A 21,574-nucleotide genomic window follows, 5' to 3' on the forward strand; every position below is an offset into this window, starting at 1 on the left:
CAACAGAGCCATTCGAGTGCAACGGCTACTTTTGAACCAAAATTGGTTTGAGTCAAGTACATTGTTTTGTGAGAGAAAGACCGCCATTTCAATGGTTTTAGACAGAAACAGGAGAGAGGTCCGTCGATGGTTTCCAAGGTGAGTGCCAACATCTGTAAAAATGGAAGCAAGCAATAAAAAAAAGAAAAAAAAAAAAAATAAATATATATATATATATATATATATATATATATATAAAAGTTTGAGTTTACTATTTCATAGTAAACTCAAACTCGTATGCAGTAAAGGCATATGACGCCTTGACTGCTCTGGTAACAAACTGGGTCGCTGTGCTAATTCACCCTCACCAAATCCAACCACTGTCACGCACACTCAAGACCATACAAGACCCAGAGAGCCGAGCATGGCACGAGATGGTGAGAGGAAGGCGGTTCAGAGTGAGGGTTTGTAAATGCATGTGCGTGTGAGCAGTAAGGGTGAAAGCAGAAAAAAAAAAAAAACTTACATCACACACGGATGTGCGTGGATGCAGAGTATGTGTGTGTATATAAGCGTGCTTAAGTGCTTTTCCCTTGACAAAGGTGCAGGGCTTTGGCTGGGAGCCTGACATCACGTGTGTGTGTGTGTGTGTGTGTGTGTGTGTGTGTGTAGGAGAGAGCACAGGGTTGCGTGACATGCACAAAAGTGTCACAGGGAAAGAAGCAATGAAAGACGAAGGGAAAAAGAGAGGAGAGACGTTAGTGGGGAGGTTGACTGAACCACTGGTCCACTTTAGTTTTCATCAAAACACTGAGTTGGTGTGGGTGTGCAGAGATGTGTGCAGGTGGTTACTGTATGTGTGTGTTGTGTGCCTTTGGACTTAAGTGCCCCATACAGTGAGAGCGATTGAGGACACACTGATATAAGGCACACACACTTAGTCTGGTCACAACACCTCAGCTCAGTTGGCTCACTCAAGCTTGAAACACAGGCACACACACGCGGACACACACACACCTAAAAATAAGAGGGAGGGATACCAAGGAGGGGCTGCTGGGTGGATTTGTACTCGCTCAGTCAGCAGACCACGGCCTGTTCTCCCTTGTGGAAGCAAAATTCTCCAATAGATTTTCGTGATTCTTTCAGCGGTGGATTTGAAAGAGTAAAAGATTAGAAGATTTAAAGTTCCACTCAGTTACTCTTATTCGCGATTTAAGTTGTGCCAAATCACACCAAAAATATCCAAGAGCAGCCTTTCAGAAGTGAAAGCTAAAGATAATCAGGTCCAGATCAAACACTCACGCTAACTTTGAAACTTATCGTGAAATGTTCCGTACATCAATAGCGCCCCTTTGTGGACCTTTACAAGTATGAATGAAATACCTTGGAAGTTTCAAAAGGTAATAATGTGCTGCTGTTTTGTCTGATTATTTGTCTGATGTATGCTACTAAAGAAAGACTTTAAACTTTTTTGTTGTCATAAATGAGTCAAACGAAGCCCAAAATCGTCTAAAATTTCACTTTTAATTTTGATTTCAGACTTTGTCAAATTTGATGGGATACCAGTCATTTGACTGGTTAATAACTTGAACAGAGCAAGAGTAAAACACCCTCCTGGCAGTTGTTAGCCTTTACTTTGGTTGAACTAAGTAAGGCCAAACCAGCAGAACAATGACCATTACTGCAGGTACAGTTGAAACCAGAAGTTTAAATACTTTGAATAAACAGATATACACTTTTTTTTCTCACTTTCTGAAGTTGAATAATGGAAAAGCTTACTTATTTTAGGTCAGCTAAAATGACCAAAATGATTACTATTTGCTAAATATCGTAATAATGACACAGGTTTATTTATCAACATCTTCAATTTCAAGACTTTATATAGGTTTCCTCAGTATTTGGCAATGGCATCTTTGAACTGCTTGACTTTGGTCAAACCTTTTGGGTTTTGTCCCACAAGCTTCTCACATAGTTTGAGAGTTTCTGATTAATGCTCTCTTTACCTTGTAATGTACCATGTCTTGGTAGGTTTTTGGTTTAACTCTTTCCATTTGCAGATGATGAACTGAACAATCCTGAACTCTTCAAAGTTTGTGACATTGTTTCACAACCGATCCAGGTTCTCCCGGACCTGTCGGCTGGGTCAGGGTCGCAACTACATATTATCCAGGTGGATGCGGACACATAAATCGTCAAGATGTTGTACAGCCTTTCTTCTGGGGAATTTTTCTTTAGAATTTAAAGTTGAAAACTGATTTCAGATAAATTGCTCTGCTCTGCATGGTGAACATTAAAAGGAGGCTATGTTAAAATGCAAATGACAACTCTGAATATGCATAGAACTGCCGTCCTCTTTCAGCTTCATAATGGAATCTAATAAAATCGACCTATTTCTCTGGAATGTTTTTGGATTCTTTTTAACTGGAAGATGAGCTGGTAAACAATAAAGCACCTATTTATCAATGCCCCCCCTTCTGAATGCTGCAGCTGCTTCTTCAGGCCCGGCCTCCAGATGCTGTGTGATTAAACTGGCAGCAGGAATGTGTTCTGCAGGTTTAAAGGTGCGCCTTCCTGGCAGGTCTTGTCATTTTTCACCTCTCCCTCTCTGGCAGACAACAATTATTAGCTGAAGCCACTGAGGGATTGACTGAGGCTCAAGGGCTTTTTTTTTTTTTTGGACTCATGTCAGCAAACTCCCCTACGTGTCAGCGAGAAGACACTGAGGATAAATAAAAGGAAAGGTGAGCAGAATCAAGGGGCTGAGATGAAAGAATTTAAATTACAAAGACATTGTTACGGACACTGTGATTATGGCACGGGTTTGAGTGAAAGACAAGATGTCACCAAAGGGAATGTGTGACAGTTGGGCTTTTATTGTGATGGTTATCTGTCACTGTGGCGATGCAGGGAAATATTAAAGTGAGGCAGCAGCAGAGACCGTTTAATATTCTGTTATATTCTCATTTCAAAGCACACAACGGCTGGCTGAGGACTTTGTCCTTGCTTTTGCCTTTAAGCACCTGCCTCTTCTTTGGTGTGCCTTCCTATTTCCACTTCAAACATTTTGTAGAAAACACATGTGCAGAGATGGACTCACACCAGGACACACAGTGAAGCCTTGTAGGCTGACCGGTGTGTGACTGCTGCTCAGGCTGAGGCACCTTCGCTGGTTCGGCGTCTTTGTGGCTTTCAATCAACACATGATTAACAATTTCAATATTAGGGCTGCTGTCTGCGGCATTTATATGGTAATATTTCTGTGAGAAAGTTTATGATTATGTTAACATAAAGTAGAAAATATAAATATAAAACAGTACAAAAAAAGAGGTTGAGCAATGATTTGATGGTGTGTTTATTTTGAAAAATACTTTTGTATTTGTTGCTCTATATCAAATATTTTTAAATGAAGGATATCCTGATCAGCCTTTGTTTTTGTTTCAAGTAGAGATGTTTTGCACATTTTCATTTCAACATTTTTAAAATACTATCCAAAGTAGGGAGTTGGCGTTAAAAACTTACTGCTCTGGAAACCCCGAAATCACTGGAGGCATTTTACTACACCATGAAACGTTTAATGACCCAATAAGGAATGAATAAATATAAATGACAAGAAACAAACAACAAAAGTCGTAGGAATCTTTTTTTCTTTACCTTAGGGAGGATGTTTGACCTTTCAATTAACATCTATTTCTTTTTTTGTGTGTAAAATACAAAGAATACAAAGTTCCATTGAAAGTCAATAAAAACAATTGAGTGGCCTAATACGTGATTTACATAGCTGTTTATTGTAAAAATCGTTAAGATGAAAATGAAAACAAATTTATTTTCTTGTAAGTTCAGCTGAAACTCTCTGATGGATTTGGCATTAAAGGAGAGTGTGTGTGTGTGTGTGTGTGTGTGTGTGTGTGTGTGTGTGTGTGTGTGTGTGTGTGTGTATATAAAGCGTTCCCACCCAGAAGTTGTGAATATGGGTGTGTTTCCGGAGCCTCTCATGTCATCCACCCCCCAAACTGAAACAATGTTGTTGATCAGCGGCTGTTTACAAACCGCCAGGAGGACGGAACTAATTTGATCACTCTGTATTCCCTCGCCGCTCCGACTCTGGAGACACTTTCAATTTTAGCTCCTCTCACGTTCCTGATAGCAGCCTGCCACAAGTTGATTCTGACAGCAATTATGAATATCGTGTTCTACTCAAGTGAGCCATGAGCCGGGGAATAATGACGTTCTCACTAAATCATCCGTTCCCCAAATCGCTTAACTGCGTCTTCATTAGGAGCTTCACATCCTGAAAGAAATGGTGGTGGGATTCAGCGGACAGAACCAGCAGCTCCTGGTACCTGTCGAAGAGCGAGATTTGATTGACCTGATTTTTACCTCAGTCTGTTTCCCTCAAAATAAATAATATTGCTGTCTTTGCAAAAGAGTCATAAATGTGCGTTTCTGCCAGAGTTTTATCAGTTTGCTGATGTTTATATGTGATCTTCTTTTTTCATTTATTGACTTATGACTCTTATAGTATTTATGGCCACAATGTTAGTGGTTTTCATCTGGAGCTGTTGTAAATATGACAGTAACTGTCAGAGATGAAAGGTGTCTGAAAAGATTTTAAAGGGGCAGTATGATTTGTTGACTTTTTTTAGCTTTACATCATGTTATGATATTATTCCCTCATCAAAATCATACCCAGAGTGTAGCCTTGATGCTTTCATACATGCTTGAGAAATTTGTTAATCTCCATGGCAACCATTAAGCTGGGCAAAACACCTGGTAAACTTAGCTCCTCTTGCAGCTGTAGTTACAAGTTTGAAACTCTGCTGAGCTCATTATGCTTTTCAGTGCAACGCTGGTAAAAACATTGTTAAAGGGTTAATAGAGGGGCGACATTGTGCTCACTCCTTGAAGTTTCAGAAAGAGCAGGAGTTTCTTAAAGAGACAGAGGCCCAATTTTATTGCGCTAAATTACAAAGTCAAGTTTCTTTCAAGTCAGATTTGATATGTTCAGCAACTGAAGGCAACATAGTTACTTGATTGTGTTATAAAATGCCACCATGTGTCTGGAAAATACAAAATACTGAACCTTTAGTGCATAATTTACTATATTTAACTAAACACTTAATTCTACAATATGTGTTTTTAGCAGTCAAATAAATGCCAATCTGGTTCCTAGCATGAAACAAAAGTACCTTGACTTGGTCTTCTGCCAAGCAGCCGGACCAGATCCACTGGCGTGACCAAACAAAAAGCATCTGACAGTTATGGCAGCTGCAGCCGCTGCATGCTGCGGGTTGGACGCCAAGGCCCCAGCGACGTGGGGATTAATGGAGAAAGTGTGTGTGGCGTTCCTGCTGCGTGTGTCTCATTAAGTGTTTGTGCATCTCTTTATTAGAGAGCTAGCCTCAGCGGAGAGGTGTTTGTTGTTTCTGGGCCAGGACTAATTAATTTTGTCTGTCTGCTCGGACCTGTCTGATGGATGGAGATGAGTGTGACGAGTCGGTGAGGGGAGGCTGAGAGGAAAAAGAGAGACAGGAAAGTTCCCCATGAACGTTTTCACACCAGCCACGGTAAAGCCGCAAACTTTCATGAGTTTTTATGGTCGAGCTTCACAAAATGATACGGTATTATGAAGCAGGATACAGTATTTAAATCGACAATTTAGGCAATAATGTTGCACGCTGTGCTTAAGCTTTTTTTTTTTTACTGGTTTTGAATATTTGATATAATTCTGACTCAAAGTGGTTCCTAAAGATTTTTTTCTCTGTTTCCAAGCTTCTAACCAACCAAGGTTACTGTATAGAGTTTGAACCACACAATAATATGCTGTGATATAATAACTGAAGAAAATCTTTCTTTAATTTCTCATACTACAGCGATTTCAAAGAAACCTATTGGTTCTTTTGGAAAAAGTTTTCTCTCACTGCTAAAAAACATTGAGTCTTTGTTCAATCTGTCTATAAATATAAAGACATTGTTTACATAAATGCTTCTGCCATTCTGCTTACCATGGTAGGCAGAATGGCAGAACCTCACAGGTGCTTCATGTTCCTGGGTCAGAAAGACATTCTCATATTATCACTTTTCTAAAATAATGTTTTTTTGTTTTGTTTTATTTTTTTTTGCAAAAGTGATTTATTTATTTATTTTTTGCCAAATAGGTAACAACCGATGTTTCCCCCTAAATCCTGGAACTTCTCTAATCTCTCTTGGAGATGCCGACCAGGTCATCTCATCTGTGTTCTATTATTTTGTGTGAACAGATCTCTCATGAAAATAGGACTGGATTTTAATGGAGTTAACAAGTAGAAATAAACATGAAATCTGTCTGATGGTGTGTTCAGGGAGTCGTGAAGTAATACCTGTACCATTTTGGACGTAGACCAGAAGGTTTTGTTTCAGAGTTTTTTCTTCTGGTTAGTGTGAACCCCCCTCAGATTGTGACATGTAAACAGGAAATAGCTTTCTTGTTGCCACTGGCCTTGAAAGGACAGATGTTTGGAGTAGTTAATAGTCGTAGTGTTCTGTCCAGGTTGGTGCCGTCTGAGCTGTGGATCTAATCCTCTGCCAGGTTATTTATTTGATTTATTTGTCTATTTTTTTTTTCGAACATGATGGCAGTATAAAATCACACACATGAACAAAGAATGCAAAAGACAGATTTTTTTATCACAATAATCTTAACATCCTCGTAAGGGAGTAGGAAGAAGTAAGAAACTTATGAACTCCTACTCCATAAACTCATACAATATTTTCAAATGGATCCTCAATATATATATATATTTTTAAAAAGACACTGGTGAATTCATTTTCCATTTTATCTGGGTTAATGTATGTCTAAATATATACATCCATACGCACACACTCATATGCATTAGCCTCAATTTACATAAACACATTAGTGCTAACTCTCACCCATATTTCTATATCTTGCTAAAATGACCTCCTTACATTTCCTTTTCAATTGTATTAAATTTTGACTTTGGTTTAACTCCTCGTTTAACTTGTTCCATAATTTTACACCATGAATTGACACACAACTCGATTACCATCGATTTATTTGATTAATGTATGTTGGGATTAAATTAGGTGACTGTAATTTGAAAAAGTTCAAGGGGAGTTGATACATCTCAGTGAAACGATGTGAAAGGAAAGAACTAATAAAGATGGTATTAAGTAACCAAAGGAAGATAAATTGAGAAAAAGAAAATGGGATCATAAAAATGAGATGGAGAAAGATAACAATACCAAGAGAAAGGAAGAACTGAGGGAGAGAAACAGACGTAGCAAAGGGGACGAGAGCAGAAGAAACAAAGAAAAGAGGAAGAATGAAATAAAGACATTTAAATGAGAAATCAAAAGGGGGGAGAGAGAGAGCAAATGGTAAAGCAAAGAGAGAGGATGAGATTAATGAGAAGAAGATATAAAAACAAAATTATATCCAGATGGTTGGGGAGAGAAGAAAAAGATGCATTAGGTGAAAAAAGGGAAAGAAGAAAATAGATTAAGGAGAAGGATCCATAGGAAAAGTGTGAAATGAAAGTAAAAGAGGAAAAAGGTGATGAAAAGCAAAACTAATGAAGAAAAGGAAGACTAAACGGTTAAAAAAACAAAAAAGGATAAAGACATAAAGATGAAGAGTCAGAAAAGGGAAAGAATTGAAGGAACAAACTTACACTGACATTTTAATTCTCTTAAACCATGGGACTTAGAGAGTGTGTTTGCGTGTGTGTGTGTTTGCGTGTGCATGGGTGTGTGTGTGTGTGCGTGCATGTGTGTGTTTGTGCGTGAGAGAGAAAGCGATAACAGAATGAATCATATCTCAGCTACACACAGGAGACTCGCTCCAACTTAGCTCCAGTCTGTGCTGTGATTGGCCGAAGCCCTATCTCCTCAGCAGGTGTGCACGTCTACTCGTGCACCTGCTGCCACACACACATCCGTAGCTCTTACAACTACAAGCCCATTCTGAACACCCCCCCGCTCAGCCGCTGCCCGTGTCAATGCTTACTTTAGGAACACAACAAGTCACGGAAAGAGAAGCCTGAGAGCTACTGGGTGAATTATTGATCGAGGCGTTCCACCCTTGGCCCATGTGAGGCCCCCGTGTCCCAGCCTAGCATCCAGCAGCTATCAGTCCTGACAGTAAAGAGACAGGCAACACGATAGTGGATCACTGAGAAGCTGGCAGCCTCTGTCTGAAGGGACCGCGGGACTCCTTCAAATGATTTTCTGCCCTGACTTCTTGTTGAGTTAAACTGATGAGAACGCAGCGTGCTTGTCATTTGCTTTCCTCCGCTGGAGAGCCCACCGGTCCGGAACGAACATCTGAGCGTGCGCCGCTGATTGCGTTAATGTTAAATTCTTTTAAATTGTGTAGAAAGTTCGCCCTCTGTCAGTTATTATCAGTTCTTTAAAAGAATTATTTAAATACAACTAGAGTGCAAAACGACGCCTCAGTCATTGTTGGTCATGCAGCGATGAACCAAATATAACAAAGTTGGTTGAAAATGATGGACATTGTTGAAATCTAGGGATGCTTTGACCCATGAGGGCCGATCGCTGCCGATCTCTGATACCGATCACATGATTGGATGTTGATGTTTTGCTTTAGGTATAAATGCTACTATATGGTCCGGCAAAATGGAACCATAAAATTTTCTAATTTAGATAAAAACTTGCAAAATACTTGCTGCCACAGTACAGCAAGTATTCAGTCAGAACAACAACAGAAAAACCTGCAATTAGTAAAACAATGTCTAACAATAAGGCTCTACAATTACACATAAAAGTCAAATAAATCTTCCAACACTGCCTATCGCAAATAATGTCAAGTAAAAAAAATTAACATTCATTCAAAGTCAAATGCAGGTTGCATTAAAATAAACAATCCTAACTTACTAAATCAAAATAGCCTGAGTGTGGCTAACTGCTCAGGGCTGGTTCTGATTGGTTGTTTCTGACCCAACAGTGTAATTCTGCTGATCAAAAACAGCAGGAAGAGAAGAAGTTATATTTTATTTTTTTATTTGTTTTCACAGATTGTCTCTCAGCGGAAGTTTTAATACGTATGTAAAAATGTCTTGTTTTTGTAATTGACGTGCTGCAGCTTTAAGGGAGACGTTGGATGTGAGAGGACACTGTCATAGTTTTTATCTTGTATTATATTGCCTATTTAAAATAAAGTACTGTAAAAAAATACTGTGCTGTTGATATTTAAATTTTTCCATTCCTTTTTTTTTGGCATAGAGCATCATATTTCCAAATGTAAAGTGTCTAAAATTTAAGAAGTAGGAATACTAATAAATACATAAGAAAAAAGAGAGTTTTTGTAAACCTATGTACCATTGCTGCTGGTATCGTTTGGATTAAGTTTTAAAAGTGTATGCTAATACAGTAACGTGTCAAGTCACGTTGAAATGTTTGAGAAGAAAATTACCTTCATCTCGTCACATTTACTGGATGATTTGCAGCCGTATGACAGACATGAATTCAGTTGTTGAGACTCTCTCAGGACTGTACCTCTGGATAGACTCAAACAGGGAAATCATCCCTTTCTTTTCTTTTCTTTTTTTTTACCTATTGTGATGGATATGTTTTGACTGGAGCAGCCTGATTGAATGGCTGTGGCCACATTAGCACAGTGTGACTCCTGCCTCTGTTCAGCTCTCCTACCGTACACTTTGTCCTTTTCAAATATATAAATAATAAAAGACTGTTGATTAATTTCCCCTCTAATGCATTGCAGCAATTGCTAATGTCAGGAAAGGAAGAAAGTTTAGCTACCCACCCCTCCATGCCTCCCCCGCACCCCGTTGCCTGCATTCCTGCCACATGTGCTTCACGCTGCCTGATCTTCTCAGTATGCAGTTAATTCGCTTTTTAAAGTGCCCGTCTATTTTTTTTTTTTTTTTTTCTGAGCCCTCGACCCCTTCCCGCCTCCCTCCGAAGCTCCAGACACGGCTTAATGGTGACAGCCATTCAATCGGATAATTAACATCCGTTTAACGCTCATTAATGGGATGTATTTGTCTCGTTTGATTTGTAATTACCAGGCATTTTCCACAGGAAAACATTGTGGTAATAGTCCCTTTGTGATGGCTTCATTGATGGAATTGATTTGAGCGCAGCGGGGGAGGCCGATAAGTAGACAAGGGGAGGCGGGACTGGAAATGCTAATGCCCATTCTTGGTATTTGTGTCGAGATGCACAGAATGGAACCAAAACACCCAAATACCCATCCATCCATCCATCCGTCTGTCCATCCAACCATTATCTGCACTCGCTTTAACTTGCAACCCACCTATCTACCTACCTACTTATCTACGTACCTACCCTATTGGGGATGTGTGATATGGCATAAAATTTATATTTTGATATCTACTGTAATGGTTGGTGGTAACAATATATCTCATGTTTTTGGTTAAAAAAAAAAAAAAAACTTTGCAGAAGATGTAGGCGTCTGAATCGAGGATTGACGTCGTAGGCCGTATCCAGCAGTTCATCCGTCTCTTGATTGGAGTATTTAAATACATTTAAATACTGCATGATCCCTTTCCTCACTTTCTTTGTCACCTGACAAAGTCACCTGACCTCTTTGTCATTTTCAGTGGTAGCAAGAACTGTGTTGTTGACACACAGTTTCAACAACAGGGTTCAGGTAGAACACACTAACATATTCTGGAGCATCTGTGAGCTCCAGCAGTGGGCCCAGGTTCTTGCTTACAGACTCCAAGACACCATTGTCCTTCCAATTAGGACCTGTAGGTGTCTTGTCTTCCTGTCTGCTTTTAGAACCTGACATATCGTTCAAGCAGCCTTTGAATCATCTGTTGACGTGACTTGTTAGCATTTCTGTGATGAGCCGGTGAAAGGGAAGTTGGTGCTCTGCCTGGACTTTGATCAAAAACAGGAAGAGAGGAGGCCTGTCTGACTCTCTAAAGTAACTCGTTCCATAACTTGGGGGCAACAGCAACAAATGCTCTTTCACCTCTGAGCTTCAGCCTGGTTTCAGGGACTGTCAGCAACCGATCAGCTGATGGGGACCAGGGTGGGCAATAAGGTTGAAATAACTCAGATAGAGATGATATGCACCATGGTACGATCTATTCAAAGTCAAGAGAATTTGATGTTCTTAGTAAAGTATCAGTAGCTCATAAACTCTCAAAAGAACCCACCTTACAGAAACAAATACAGTTATTTTGTACAAAGGAGCTTTGCTGTATGCATTAGGATATTATGAAGTTTTCTTTGTGATGTTGTTTGACTCAGAGATTAGCTGAAACAACCAATCTGTTCTCCCTGAAGGAGCCTTACCCACTTCAGTCCATTTACTCTTCAAGGTCATCCATCTCGCCGCACTGCGTGTCGCCCAGCGTAAATCGAGCTTACCTTAAACTGGAAGTTGATGCCTTCATTTAGCGTTTCCTTGTTACCATCCTGGTTATCACTGTAACAGGAGGGACAGCAGGCATGCTGAGTGTCCCATTTCCACAGCTGATCTCCCAGACATGTTCATCCATCATGCTTACTGCTTCAGTGGCTTGTTTGTGGCTTCATATTTTCCCCAGGGAACAAGCAGAGGAGCCCTTTTCAAACTTTGTCTGTAGATTGCAGTTTAAATCCACTTATTTTACCAGGATGATGCTGCTGCAAGTCGAGGACAGAAGGATTTAACTTCTTTTTTAGGAGCTTGCAAAACAATTTTTTTTTCTCCTTTGTTGATGAACTGAGGTTAGAGATCAGTAAAAGATGACATTTATCTCCTTTTTCCTCACTGATTGATTGGCTTACATTTTCCAAAACCAGGACAACAATCTCAGCGTCTTCACTAAAATGCACAACTTAACGGTTTGATCACTGGAGATGCAAAGTTCAGATAATTAGTTAAATTAAAAGCAAAAATCTAAGCAATAAACTCGCACAAACATGCCATCAATACACCTTGTCTCTGACATATATATATATATATATATATATATATATAATTTTTTTAAGAGGATAATAAATCTGGTTTAGGATTTGAAATAAAGGTTTTCCATTTAGGGCTAGATTCAACATAAATAAATTAGATTTAACAACATAAAACCGTTTGAAAGACAACAAAGCAAGATAGTGTGATAAAATGTCATACACATCAATCCTAAAACTAAGTTAAAACAGATCTCAATGACAAAAAGAGCCATCATGGACTGGCAGTTAACCAGGCAGGAGAAAACTCAGTTCATGTCCAAATGTCTACCTGTAGCATCCAGTCGGCCCAAACTGTACACCGTAAAAAATTGTAATGGGAGAAACCCTTGTTGATGTGAGGTGAATTTCTCAACAGCTGGTTCACTATCAATCATCCTTCCATTTTCTAAACCTCCTTGTCCGTACAGAGTCATGGGGGCAGCTGGTGTCCATCTCCAGCAGGTTTTGGGCGAAAGGCCTGATCGTCTCTCCAACACAGGCCTAAAAAAATCTGATCTGTTTTTTTGTTTTGTTTTTTTTTACCCCTTTTGCACCTAAAGACGGGCGATCACCTCAGACTACTAACCCAGTCTCCTCACGTGTGGAACGAAGGTGTGCTCTCTCCAGCTCCCACTTTATTCCAATGTATTTATTTACCCACTTATACGCAGAATAAATCAAGGTCAGCACACAATGCCGCCGCACGGCTATTAGGGTTCATTGTAATGCAGATTCTCTGGTAGCGAGTGCACTACACTGACAGCTACAGACGTGCAAACAGCCAACATGAGCACACTCTCACACATTCACACACAAAAGCACATGTTCTGTAAACAGTTTAGCTAAGAGCAGTGGAACCCACTCAGAAGGTCTTTCTTTTCCCTCCACCGTCTGTCTGCCCCACTCCTCTGGTAAAGAGTTCATATTTCAAGATCCACATCGTACCGGATTTACTTATCAAGCACTTCAAACATGCACAGGACCAAAGAGTTGTACATTGAAGTATTTACTCAATGTAGGATGCCTTTGACAGATGTTTGGGGTTACAGCTTGTTTTCTGTCGTCTGATGGCAGGATCTTTCATTTTTCCATGCTGTCCAAATTGAAATACTTTTGAGAACCTAATATTTAATAATTTATCTGGGACCAGCATTCTGTGACCTGATTGTTAAAAGGGATGCATAAAATGAGCTGCATCAACTTACATTTAAGTTTTAAATTGTTAATTTTTATTGTTTTAAGTCTCAAAACTTTTCCAAGTTCTGTTTATTTACTCAGTAACATTTTATCAAGACTGCTCTGCCTGCGCGATTCTGAAAAGAGAAAAAAAATGATTCACCTGGATGTGAAAACACAGTAAGACGTTTAAACATGCAAACATTGGTAACTGGTCAGTTTCATCACCTTATTCTTTTTCAAAAGGTATGCAGATTTTTTTTTTATTATTGTGCAAAATTTGCAACAGTAAAGAGCAAGAGCAGAACATTTTGCATTCACAGAAAACCCAAAGGTTATGTCTGTTTCCTGGCCTTCTTCTGCCAGCTACAGCCACTTGCTTACCATGGAAGAGTTTGTTTTGGTTTTTGTTTTTTTTTTAATACGAGAATAAAGTTCTAATTTTTTAAGAACTCTACACCAAACTGCACTAAAATTAGAAATAAATGTGCCTTGCAGCTTTGTTAAATTATATTTTATTATTTAGCACACCATGTTCCGGCCGGATCATTACTTGCGCCGCGCAGTGCTCCCACTTCCGCCTGAGTTGTTGATGAAAGCTCAGCGTTAGCAGCATAATGTGGTTTTCAAGTTCGGCCGTGGGGATTTTATTGATTGATGATAATGTCTGGGTCTCTGTCGTTTTTCGGGGGACCAATAAACATCCTTAAAATGACTGGTGCGATGCCTGGAGTACGGCAGCTTTTCCCCTCCCGGAGCTGCTGGTTCAGAGCGAATGGCGGGAAGAGCGCTGCAGGAGTATTTATACAGGTGAGCGGATAGACTGAACAGGAGTTGATTAAGGTAAGTGTAGCTTTACGGACAAACCGGAATTTTTTTTTCATGTCATCCCGGTCTCAACAAATGGGTGGCGGAGCTCATCGTGGCGGTACGTAGCTGGTAGATTAGATGTCTCTGTGTGTGACGAAGGTGTCAAATCCCGTCCTATAAATGTTTGGACAAGGTGAGAGTTCATCACTAAATTGAGTGAAGATGAATGCATAAATGAAAAGCTGGAGACATTTTTTTATAAGAGTATTTGTGAGCCTGCCTCTTTATTGAATTGAATATATCAGATTTTTGTATAACTTTTCTTCAGGTTAACTTAGAAAGTGAGGTATTATTGTTACAGGTTAATTTTCTAAACTACAGAACAATTATTGTTAGGGAAGCTCAACATGCGAAAAATTGGACTAATGTTGATATGCGATGGTAATATTGCTGTTACATAGATTTACTAATGTTTTACTTGATCTTTTCTTTATCCGATTACTCGATTAATTGTAAGAATAATCAATAGAATACTCGATTACTAAAATATTTGTTTACAACAACCCTAGATGAATGTTTTAACACAGCAGAGTCAAGTTCTTATCAGCCACGGGACTTTAAGACGTTTCTTTAAACGTCTTAAAGAAAAAACAACAACTTTTTTCTCCTAATTCTGACTTTCTCCTGGCAGTATTACATCTTTATTCTGTTGTCAATCAATGTCATGTACTCGCTGCTAAATGTGCTAATACCAGAGAAACAAGTCACTGTTTATCAGCCATCATCGGTGGCCATGCTAACTAGCCTTAGCATTCATGACAGATTGTGCTAGCTGCAGCGTAGCAGAGGGCGATGTGGGGTTACGTACTGCAGCTTTAATGGAATGAACCGTGCACTCTGAGACGCTGCAAGGTTGAGATTTTGCAAAGCAACCTTCAACTCTCAATTTGTCCTCCTGTAATGTCAACTGAAGAGTACATCAGAAGTGAAAAGTTCAAGTAGCTGGTCTTCATATTTCTTCTTTGAGTGTTTACCTGAGCCTCGCATTGCAGGTGCTTACCCTGGCAGCATGAAACACAAACCATGTGTTTATGTTTGTGTTCAGTTTGCATTAGCAAAAGCTGTGTGTGTGTGTGTGTGTGTGTGTGTGTGTGTGTGTGTGTGTGTGTGAGTGAAGAGCGCCTGGTGAAGCTGTCAGAGACTTCAGAGTGCTTGCTGTCTCTCTTGTTGATGAACGAGCTGCTCTGAGGTCTGACGTGACCGGCTTCTCAACTCAGGGTGCTCAACAAAACCTTCAAGAGATGGAGGGATTAATGGGATAAAAACAAGAATGAGACAAACAGTCTGGGATGGATTTTGCTTGAAGGGATTGTTTCTTGCTTTGGTTGGACTTTGAGAGTGTGAAACGGATGAACACTGTTGTCGTCAGTCAGGTTTAAACACTGAGCTGAAGATGCCACGCAACCGTACCGGCTTTTAGATCGCTTAGGAGAAAGATGTTTTTTTTTTTCCTGTATTCCTGTTAGAACTTTAGTTAGAATTAATAAAATGTCGCTCTGTTGCTTAAAGTGACATTCTGGAACAAGAGTATCAGCCGGCAGCACATTTCCTTCCAGCTCTGCAGAATGTCTCCACACTATTAAGGTTGCCTTTTTAATGACTTGAGAGTTACACACAACATTCTGCTGCTTTGCAAAGGAAAAATGTCTTCCTTTCTTTTATCTGGATCCCCATTAGTTGCAGTTTCCTACATCTGCTCTTTCTGGGATCAACACATTCAACTAACTAAAAAGTCTGACATACATAGATCAAATAATACATTAAAAATGAAAATGACTACAAAAATAAACAGATAAGAGATACAAAACAGCAGCGATAGATCAAAACAAGTTGAGTTATAATATTGTGAAAATCATTCTGCAAAAGGACATTCACTTCAATATTGAAATGAATATGAAAAAAAAAACATAATCAATATAACACAATCTAAGATTAAGAAATATCATTCACTTTGGTTGTTTTTGTTGTTCATAATTTATTCTTCTGATGGATCTCCCAGATATTTTTTTGTTAGGAAAAATTTCACATCACACGAGGAGTACATTTTCAGAACTTATCCTCTGACAGTGACTCTATCAAAATATAAAATATAACAGGAACTGAAGCAAGTGGTGTGACCATCTATTAGAATTATATTAGCAGAAATTCTAAATTAATATTAAAAATACTAGCATTTCAAGAGAAATACTTTTCTAGCAGTAGAAAACTAGTGCAGACTTATCTCATCTACCACCGAACACCTTATACGGTTGTCAAGCATACAACTCAAAATGTAAGAATAATTCACAAGTACTGTTTTTTTGTAATTTGTCTAAAAGTGTGACAAGAGGAGGAAAAAGAGCATTCATTTTGCATTTATTTAGAAATTGTCAAATATGAGGCTGACCTGACCTTCTTGGCACATTCTTCTTGTAAATACGTAAAATAATGTTTACACTTTCAAACAGCCTATAAATTGTCTTACCATAAAGCTCCACAAACTTTCAGGTTTTTAATGAACATTTTTATTCCAGGAACCGCGCTGGCTCAGGTCTGCCCTCTTTAGGCAACCAGGAGCCCTGCAGGCCTCATGTGCTTCTTTGACTGTAGTTTTGAGGCAGACATGTACTACAAACAGGTAAAATTGAACACTTGTTGTTTGAAAAGTAATGATATTTAAAGGTGTTCAACACCGATCTGACCTAAAATTCGATGTAGAACATGGAGCTCACTGAAGTATAGCTCCATATATCTCTCATCAGTTTAACAGGAAATATACAACTTGAGTAAAAATCACTGTGATCACATAAGTATTACTGAAACACAATTGGCTCTTATTTGCTTTCTCCGTTCGTCTGTGTTCTCCAGTCACTCCTAATTGAAGCCTGTTTCTATAGCAGAAAGGACAGGCAGAAATGGGCATTACTGTGACACATGAATAGTGAAAACTAAGTAATGAAAATTGAATAATGAGCAGCATGTGCCTAAGTAACAAAAGCTTTTTCATATGCTATCGTTTGTCTGACGCTGAGTGAAAAGTCTCTTTCTACTTGTAGAAAAGACTTTTGGTTTATTAGTTGCAGATATTTTGCTGCCATTTCTTTTGTTCATGCCTTTGCAAAGTCCAATTATCTGCTTGCATGGTATGTGTACATCGACTTAAATGTCAGCCAGTTGCTTTGTTTACCAGTGAATAATTATAAATCTACAGTACCTCATTCAGACTCAGAGAAGTCCTGTGGACGTTGCTAATGCCAGTGACAGCTCTGCTCCCAGCCAGCATGCCTAGGTGGGCCCCATGTGGGGACAAGGAGGGCATACTATATGGGTCCCATATGGGTTTGTCCGCGGGTTCCATGATGGCCCCACATGGGTTTGCCCATGTAGGGCCAGAGCCCACATGGGCCCTGCATGGGCCCTATATGGTGGTGGCCCACATGGGTTTTGTCCAATTAGGGGCCATGCAGGGCCCATGTGGGCTGTGGCCCTACATGGGCAAACCCATGTGGGGCCATCGTGGAACCCGCGGACAAACCCATATGGGACCCATATAGTCTGCCCTCCTTGTCCCCACATGGGTCCCACCTAGGCATGCTGGCTGGGCTGCTGACAGTGTACCATTAAAGCTCGCTCTTTGATTTTATTGCTCAAGCGGGACAGAATTGCATGCTTTCAAACATGGTTTTCTATATGTGTTCAATATAACTCACATGACATATTCATGGATATATTTTTTAAGTAGTGAAACACCACATGAATTAGGAATGGCTGATTCTGTACACCAATAGCTTCTCAAGCTTAGTCAAACGTGTAAAAATAACTAATTTGTTCAGTCGGTGCAATTAGCATAGAATTTATTGAATAGACCTGCCCTAATGCATCAGGCACATGGCCACTGATATCTGACCTAGAATTGTTTTCAATATCAGCACCAATGTAGGTTGGTAGGTAGGAAGGTCGACTCCATACATACCTACCAAAGTAGGCGTAGGAAGCTAAATGGGAAGGTAAAGAGGAAGGTAGGTTGGTTGGTTAATGCAGCCTACCTACCTAGGCTGCATTAGGTAGGTAGTCTGGTACCAGCCCTGGGTAGCCTACCTACCAGCCTACCCAGGGCTTGTATTTAGACAATGCCCTGTTGGTATTTAGACTAACAGGGCTTGTATAAATACCTCAGACCATGATGTGTCAAATGGCATCTCACATAGGCCAAGATTCTGCATGTTTTAGTTGTTTCCTTGCCTCAAATTAATCCAATGATTGGCTCATTACCTCTTGACATGATGATGAGGGAATTCAGCTGTTTGAGTCATCAGCTGTATTGAAGAAGGAGTGCAAATAAAACAGCGGCCCTGGAGTGCTTTATAAGCCAGGTTGATTCTCCAGTGATATGAAGTTTGTCTTTGATATCTTATTTTAAATTCATTTTCACATGCCAGTCAAAACTGTCAGCAGTATAATTTGTGCTTATTCTTAGCACAAGCCGCTGTGATATTTTTATTTATTTATTTATTTATTTATTTATTTATTTATTTATTTATTTATTTATTTATTTAATTTTATTTTTTGCTGCTGGTTGTAGTTCTGCTCATGTTGACAGAAACGTTACGTTGCACTTTTAGTGGGTGAGATGTTTTAACACATAAATGTACATAAATTATAGGGGATTGCAAGAGTTTTCACACAATTTGAATTTTTTCCATTTTTGATAATCCAAATGCCTTGCATGTACTTTATTGTGGTTTTCTGTATTAGAGAAACAGAAAGTAGTTCTTAAATGTCAAGTAGAAGGCTAATTTTATATTTGTTGCACCAATTCACAACAACAACAACATGCTGAACAATCTAGTTATATAAAGTACTGCAGTTATAGTCCTAGGCTGCTGGGGGACATGCTGATCACTTTTCCTTACTCAGCTAAAACCTCACACAACGCAACAATTTTGCATTATCTGCTGTTTTACCTGTGATCAACTTCATGTTCTCTCCCAGCTTCTCTTCCTAGAAGCTACATCCGGCCTGGCCGTCAGCTAAGCTACTGCTGCCAAAAACTTCATGTACTTGTCCTACAGACAATATACCTGTCTCTGCCTTTCTGTCTCTTAGTCTGCTCTTAGTCTGTTCCAGACTAAGAGCAATTAGCAGAGTTAGTGGTGGGAATAACTGTGTGGACTCTCTGTCATTCTATAGATTTTACTACTGGCACAGGGCTTTTTTATTAAGATGCATTAATCTCTTAAATAGACTCTCAAGGCACTAATTCTGCCGTCAATTCAGATTTTTTTTCTAACATAGGATGTTCTCCTGGGCCAGTGCTTTTGAGTTCTTTGTTTGTTGCTCCTTGTTCAGTCCGCTTTAATTGAACTGTAATTTGCTATCCAACGAAGTCCAGTTCGTTTGTGGAGATGACGATGGGCGATTGAACTCTGGTGACGACTATAAAAGTGAACTCTGGTCCACCTACAAACCTACGTCTTGGTTTGGTTGAAGTGAATGCAATTTAAATGCAAGTCTGACCACCTAGTGGACTGGAGAGCGCTGCAAAAGCTAACAAACTAAATCAAAGGGCATTCTGGGTAAATACAACCAAAACAAACACACTAGACATTATCAGAAGAAATGGCTCATTGTGTTTTTCCAAAGACAAAAGAGAAACCCGACTATAATCTGACACCACTCCATTTCTGTTCACATTTTATGAAGAAGGAAGTTGTTGTGTCTTCTTCAGAGGTTTTCATGTTGTTTCCTTCAGTGGTTTGTGGTGTAGCGCCACCACAGGTGAGGAGGGGAACAGGTTTTTCAAAAGGGTTTGCTTCGTTTGATACCATGCAGTGTGAAAGAGAAGCACTAAAACTGAAACCAACTGAAAATGACTGAAAGTGTAGTAAATGTTGAGACTTTGTCCCTGATTAAACCGAGTTTACCGGACTGTCAGGTGTGAAAACAGCCTTAAAGCTCCAGTTGGCTGTAGCAGATTACAGCTCACAACGACCAAAGTTTTGTTGAGTGTCTCTCACTGTGATAGTGGGAGTTTTCCTTCCCACTGTTGTTGCATCCTGGCTTAGCATGAAGGATTTCTGCATGAAGCCACGGTTGCTTTAAACTCATTCAAGTCGAGGGACTCAATGCAAACATCTGGGTTTCCTCACGCAGAAAATTATTTAAATATTAAGTTGAACTTCCCTTGTTTAATAACAAAGATCCCATCAAAATGTATGCAATTGATGCTGAATCTGTATTTCTTACCAATTTTTATGTGCAAACTAGATTCACTTGTTTTTTTTTGTTTTGTTTTGTTTTGCTGTGAATTGGTACTGCATAAATAAACTGAACGGTATGAGCTTAAATCTTGGTCAACCAATTTTGTAGTTCCTTTAAACCTGAACGGCCAAGGTTGCCGTCTATAAACTTCACAAGACAACAAGGAGGCCGGCACCCTGTCTGTAAGACAGCACATGTATTTAAGGGGGAGCATAAATTAGCTGGTGAGGGGGAGAGCAAGCTGATAAAGTTGTCTGCTGCTGCTGTTTTTCTGTGTAAGCAGCTCCACATCTGCCCCATTTACCATTGCAAAAGCCTATTAGCTGCCTCGAAAGAGAATATATTTATCAGCAAGCCCTCCATTATTAATAAGTGCAGAGTTAAAAGTGAATATGTATCAGAGAAGCTGAATAGCGTCGAAGCTTGGGCTGGATTCCGATGGTCTCACTGGGAGTATCAACAGTTCAGGATATTTTCAGCCCAAATCTGAGCAGAGGCAAGAAACGGCTTTCATCTCTGCTGTGAAGTTTCTGCCGTTACAAGCCAGTAATTATACATTACACTCAGTGGCTGGTGGCAGAGGGCCATATATCTTCAGATGGATGATTGGGAGTTAGGTTTAACAGTATTGTTTGATTTAGCTGATGTGCTAATAAACACATTGGATTCGTGAGCATCTGGCTGTTTTCTCTGTCCCTGTGCAGCCTGTGAGGTGGGTTTCTATAAGCCGGTGGCCGGCGACGGCCCGTGTGGGAAATGTCCCCAACACAGCCACTCGGAGACCAGAGCCGCCGTCTCCTGTCCCTGTGACTCCAACTACTACAGGGCAGCAGATGACCCGCCAGCAGCACCCTGCTCCCGTAAGGACACACACACACACACACACTGTACACCACAATACCGCTCTTCAACAGCTGCTCGTTTACACCGATGACCGGATCAGAGTCTGTCACACCGGCACTTTTTGAAACCAGGTTTCAGAGTGAAACTTTTCTATGGAGGTGCAAAGAACTTCAAAAGCGTGAAAAGCGCAGAACGCATGGCTGCAGGGTTTGTTCTAAGCACCCACAGGAAGAAAAGAAAAACGATGGCGGCAGGCTTTGTGCTGCGTTACTTAACCTGTTGAGTTTAACACGACTTCCAGTAGGAAATGTATATTACAGCAGCACTTCATTCATGGGAGACAGGTTACTGTTTGCAGTGAGGTGGAAACTGAGGGTTAAAAGCACATGCACATTCTGTGACATGCTAAAATCACAGCACCATCCAGTGGCCTGGCATGACAACTACAGCTGACTCAAGGTGAGGTGGCACCTCTAAACTATATATTCAAATATATATATATATATATATATATATATAT

At 39.8% G+C, this 21,574-nt stretch overlaps 1 protein-coding gene across 4 annotated transcripts in view; it reads left to right on the plus strand.

Moving 5' to 3' along the window:
- Nucleotides 1–21,574, plus strand: part of epha8 (eph receptor A8) — a 154,964-nt gene that overhangs the window by 92,086 nt on the left and 41,304 nt on the right. For all 4 annotated transcript variants that reach the window (XM_015047130.1, XM_015047131.1, XM_015047132.1 and 1 more), the window contains exon 7: nt 20,916–21,071. In XM_015047130.1, the coding sequence (XP_014902616.1) occupies nt 20,916–21,071 (156 nt within the window). The remainder of the gene's footprint in view (nt 1–20,915; nt 21,072–21,574) is intronic.

Source organism: Poecilia latipinna, unplaced genomic scaffold (genome assembly GCF_001443285.1).
Source record: "Poecilia latipinna isolate Pla-1442-1.1 unplaced genomic scaffold, P_latipinna-1.0 Scaffold809, whole genome shotgun sequence".
NCBI lineage: Eukaryota > Metazoa > Chordata > Actinopteri > Cyprinodontiformes > Poeciliidae > Poecilia > Poecilia latipinna.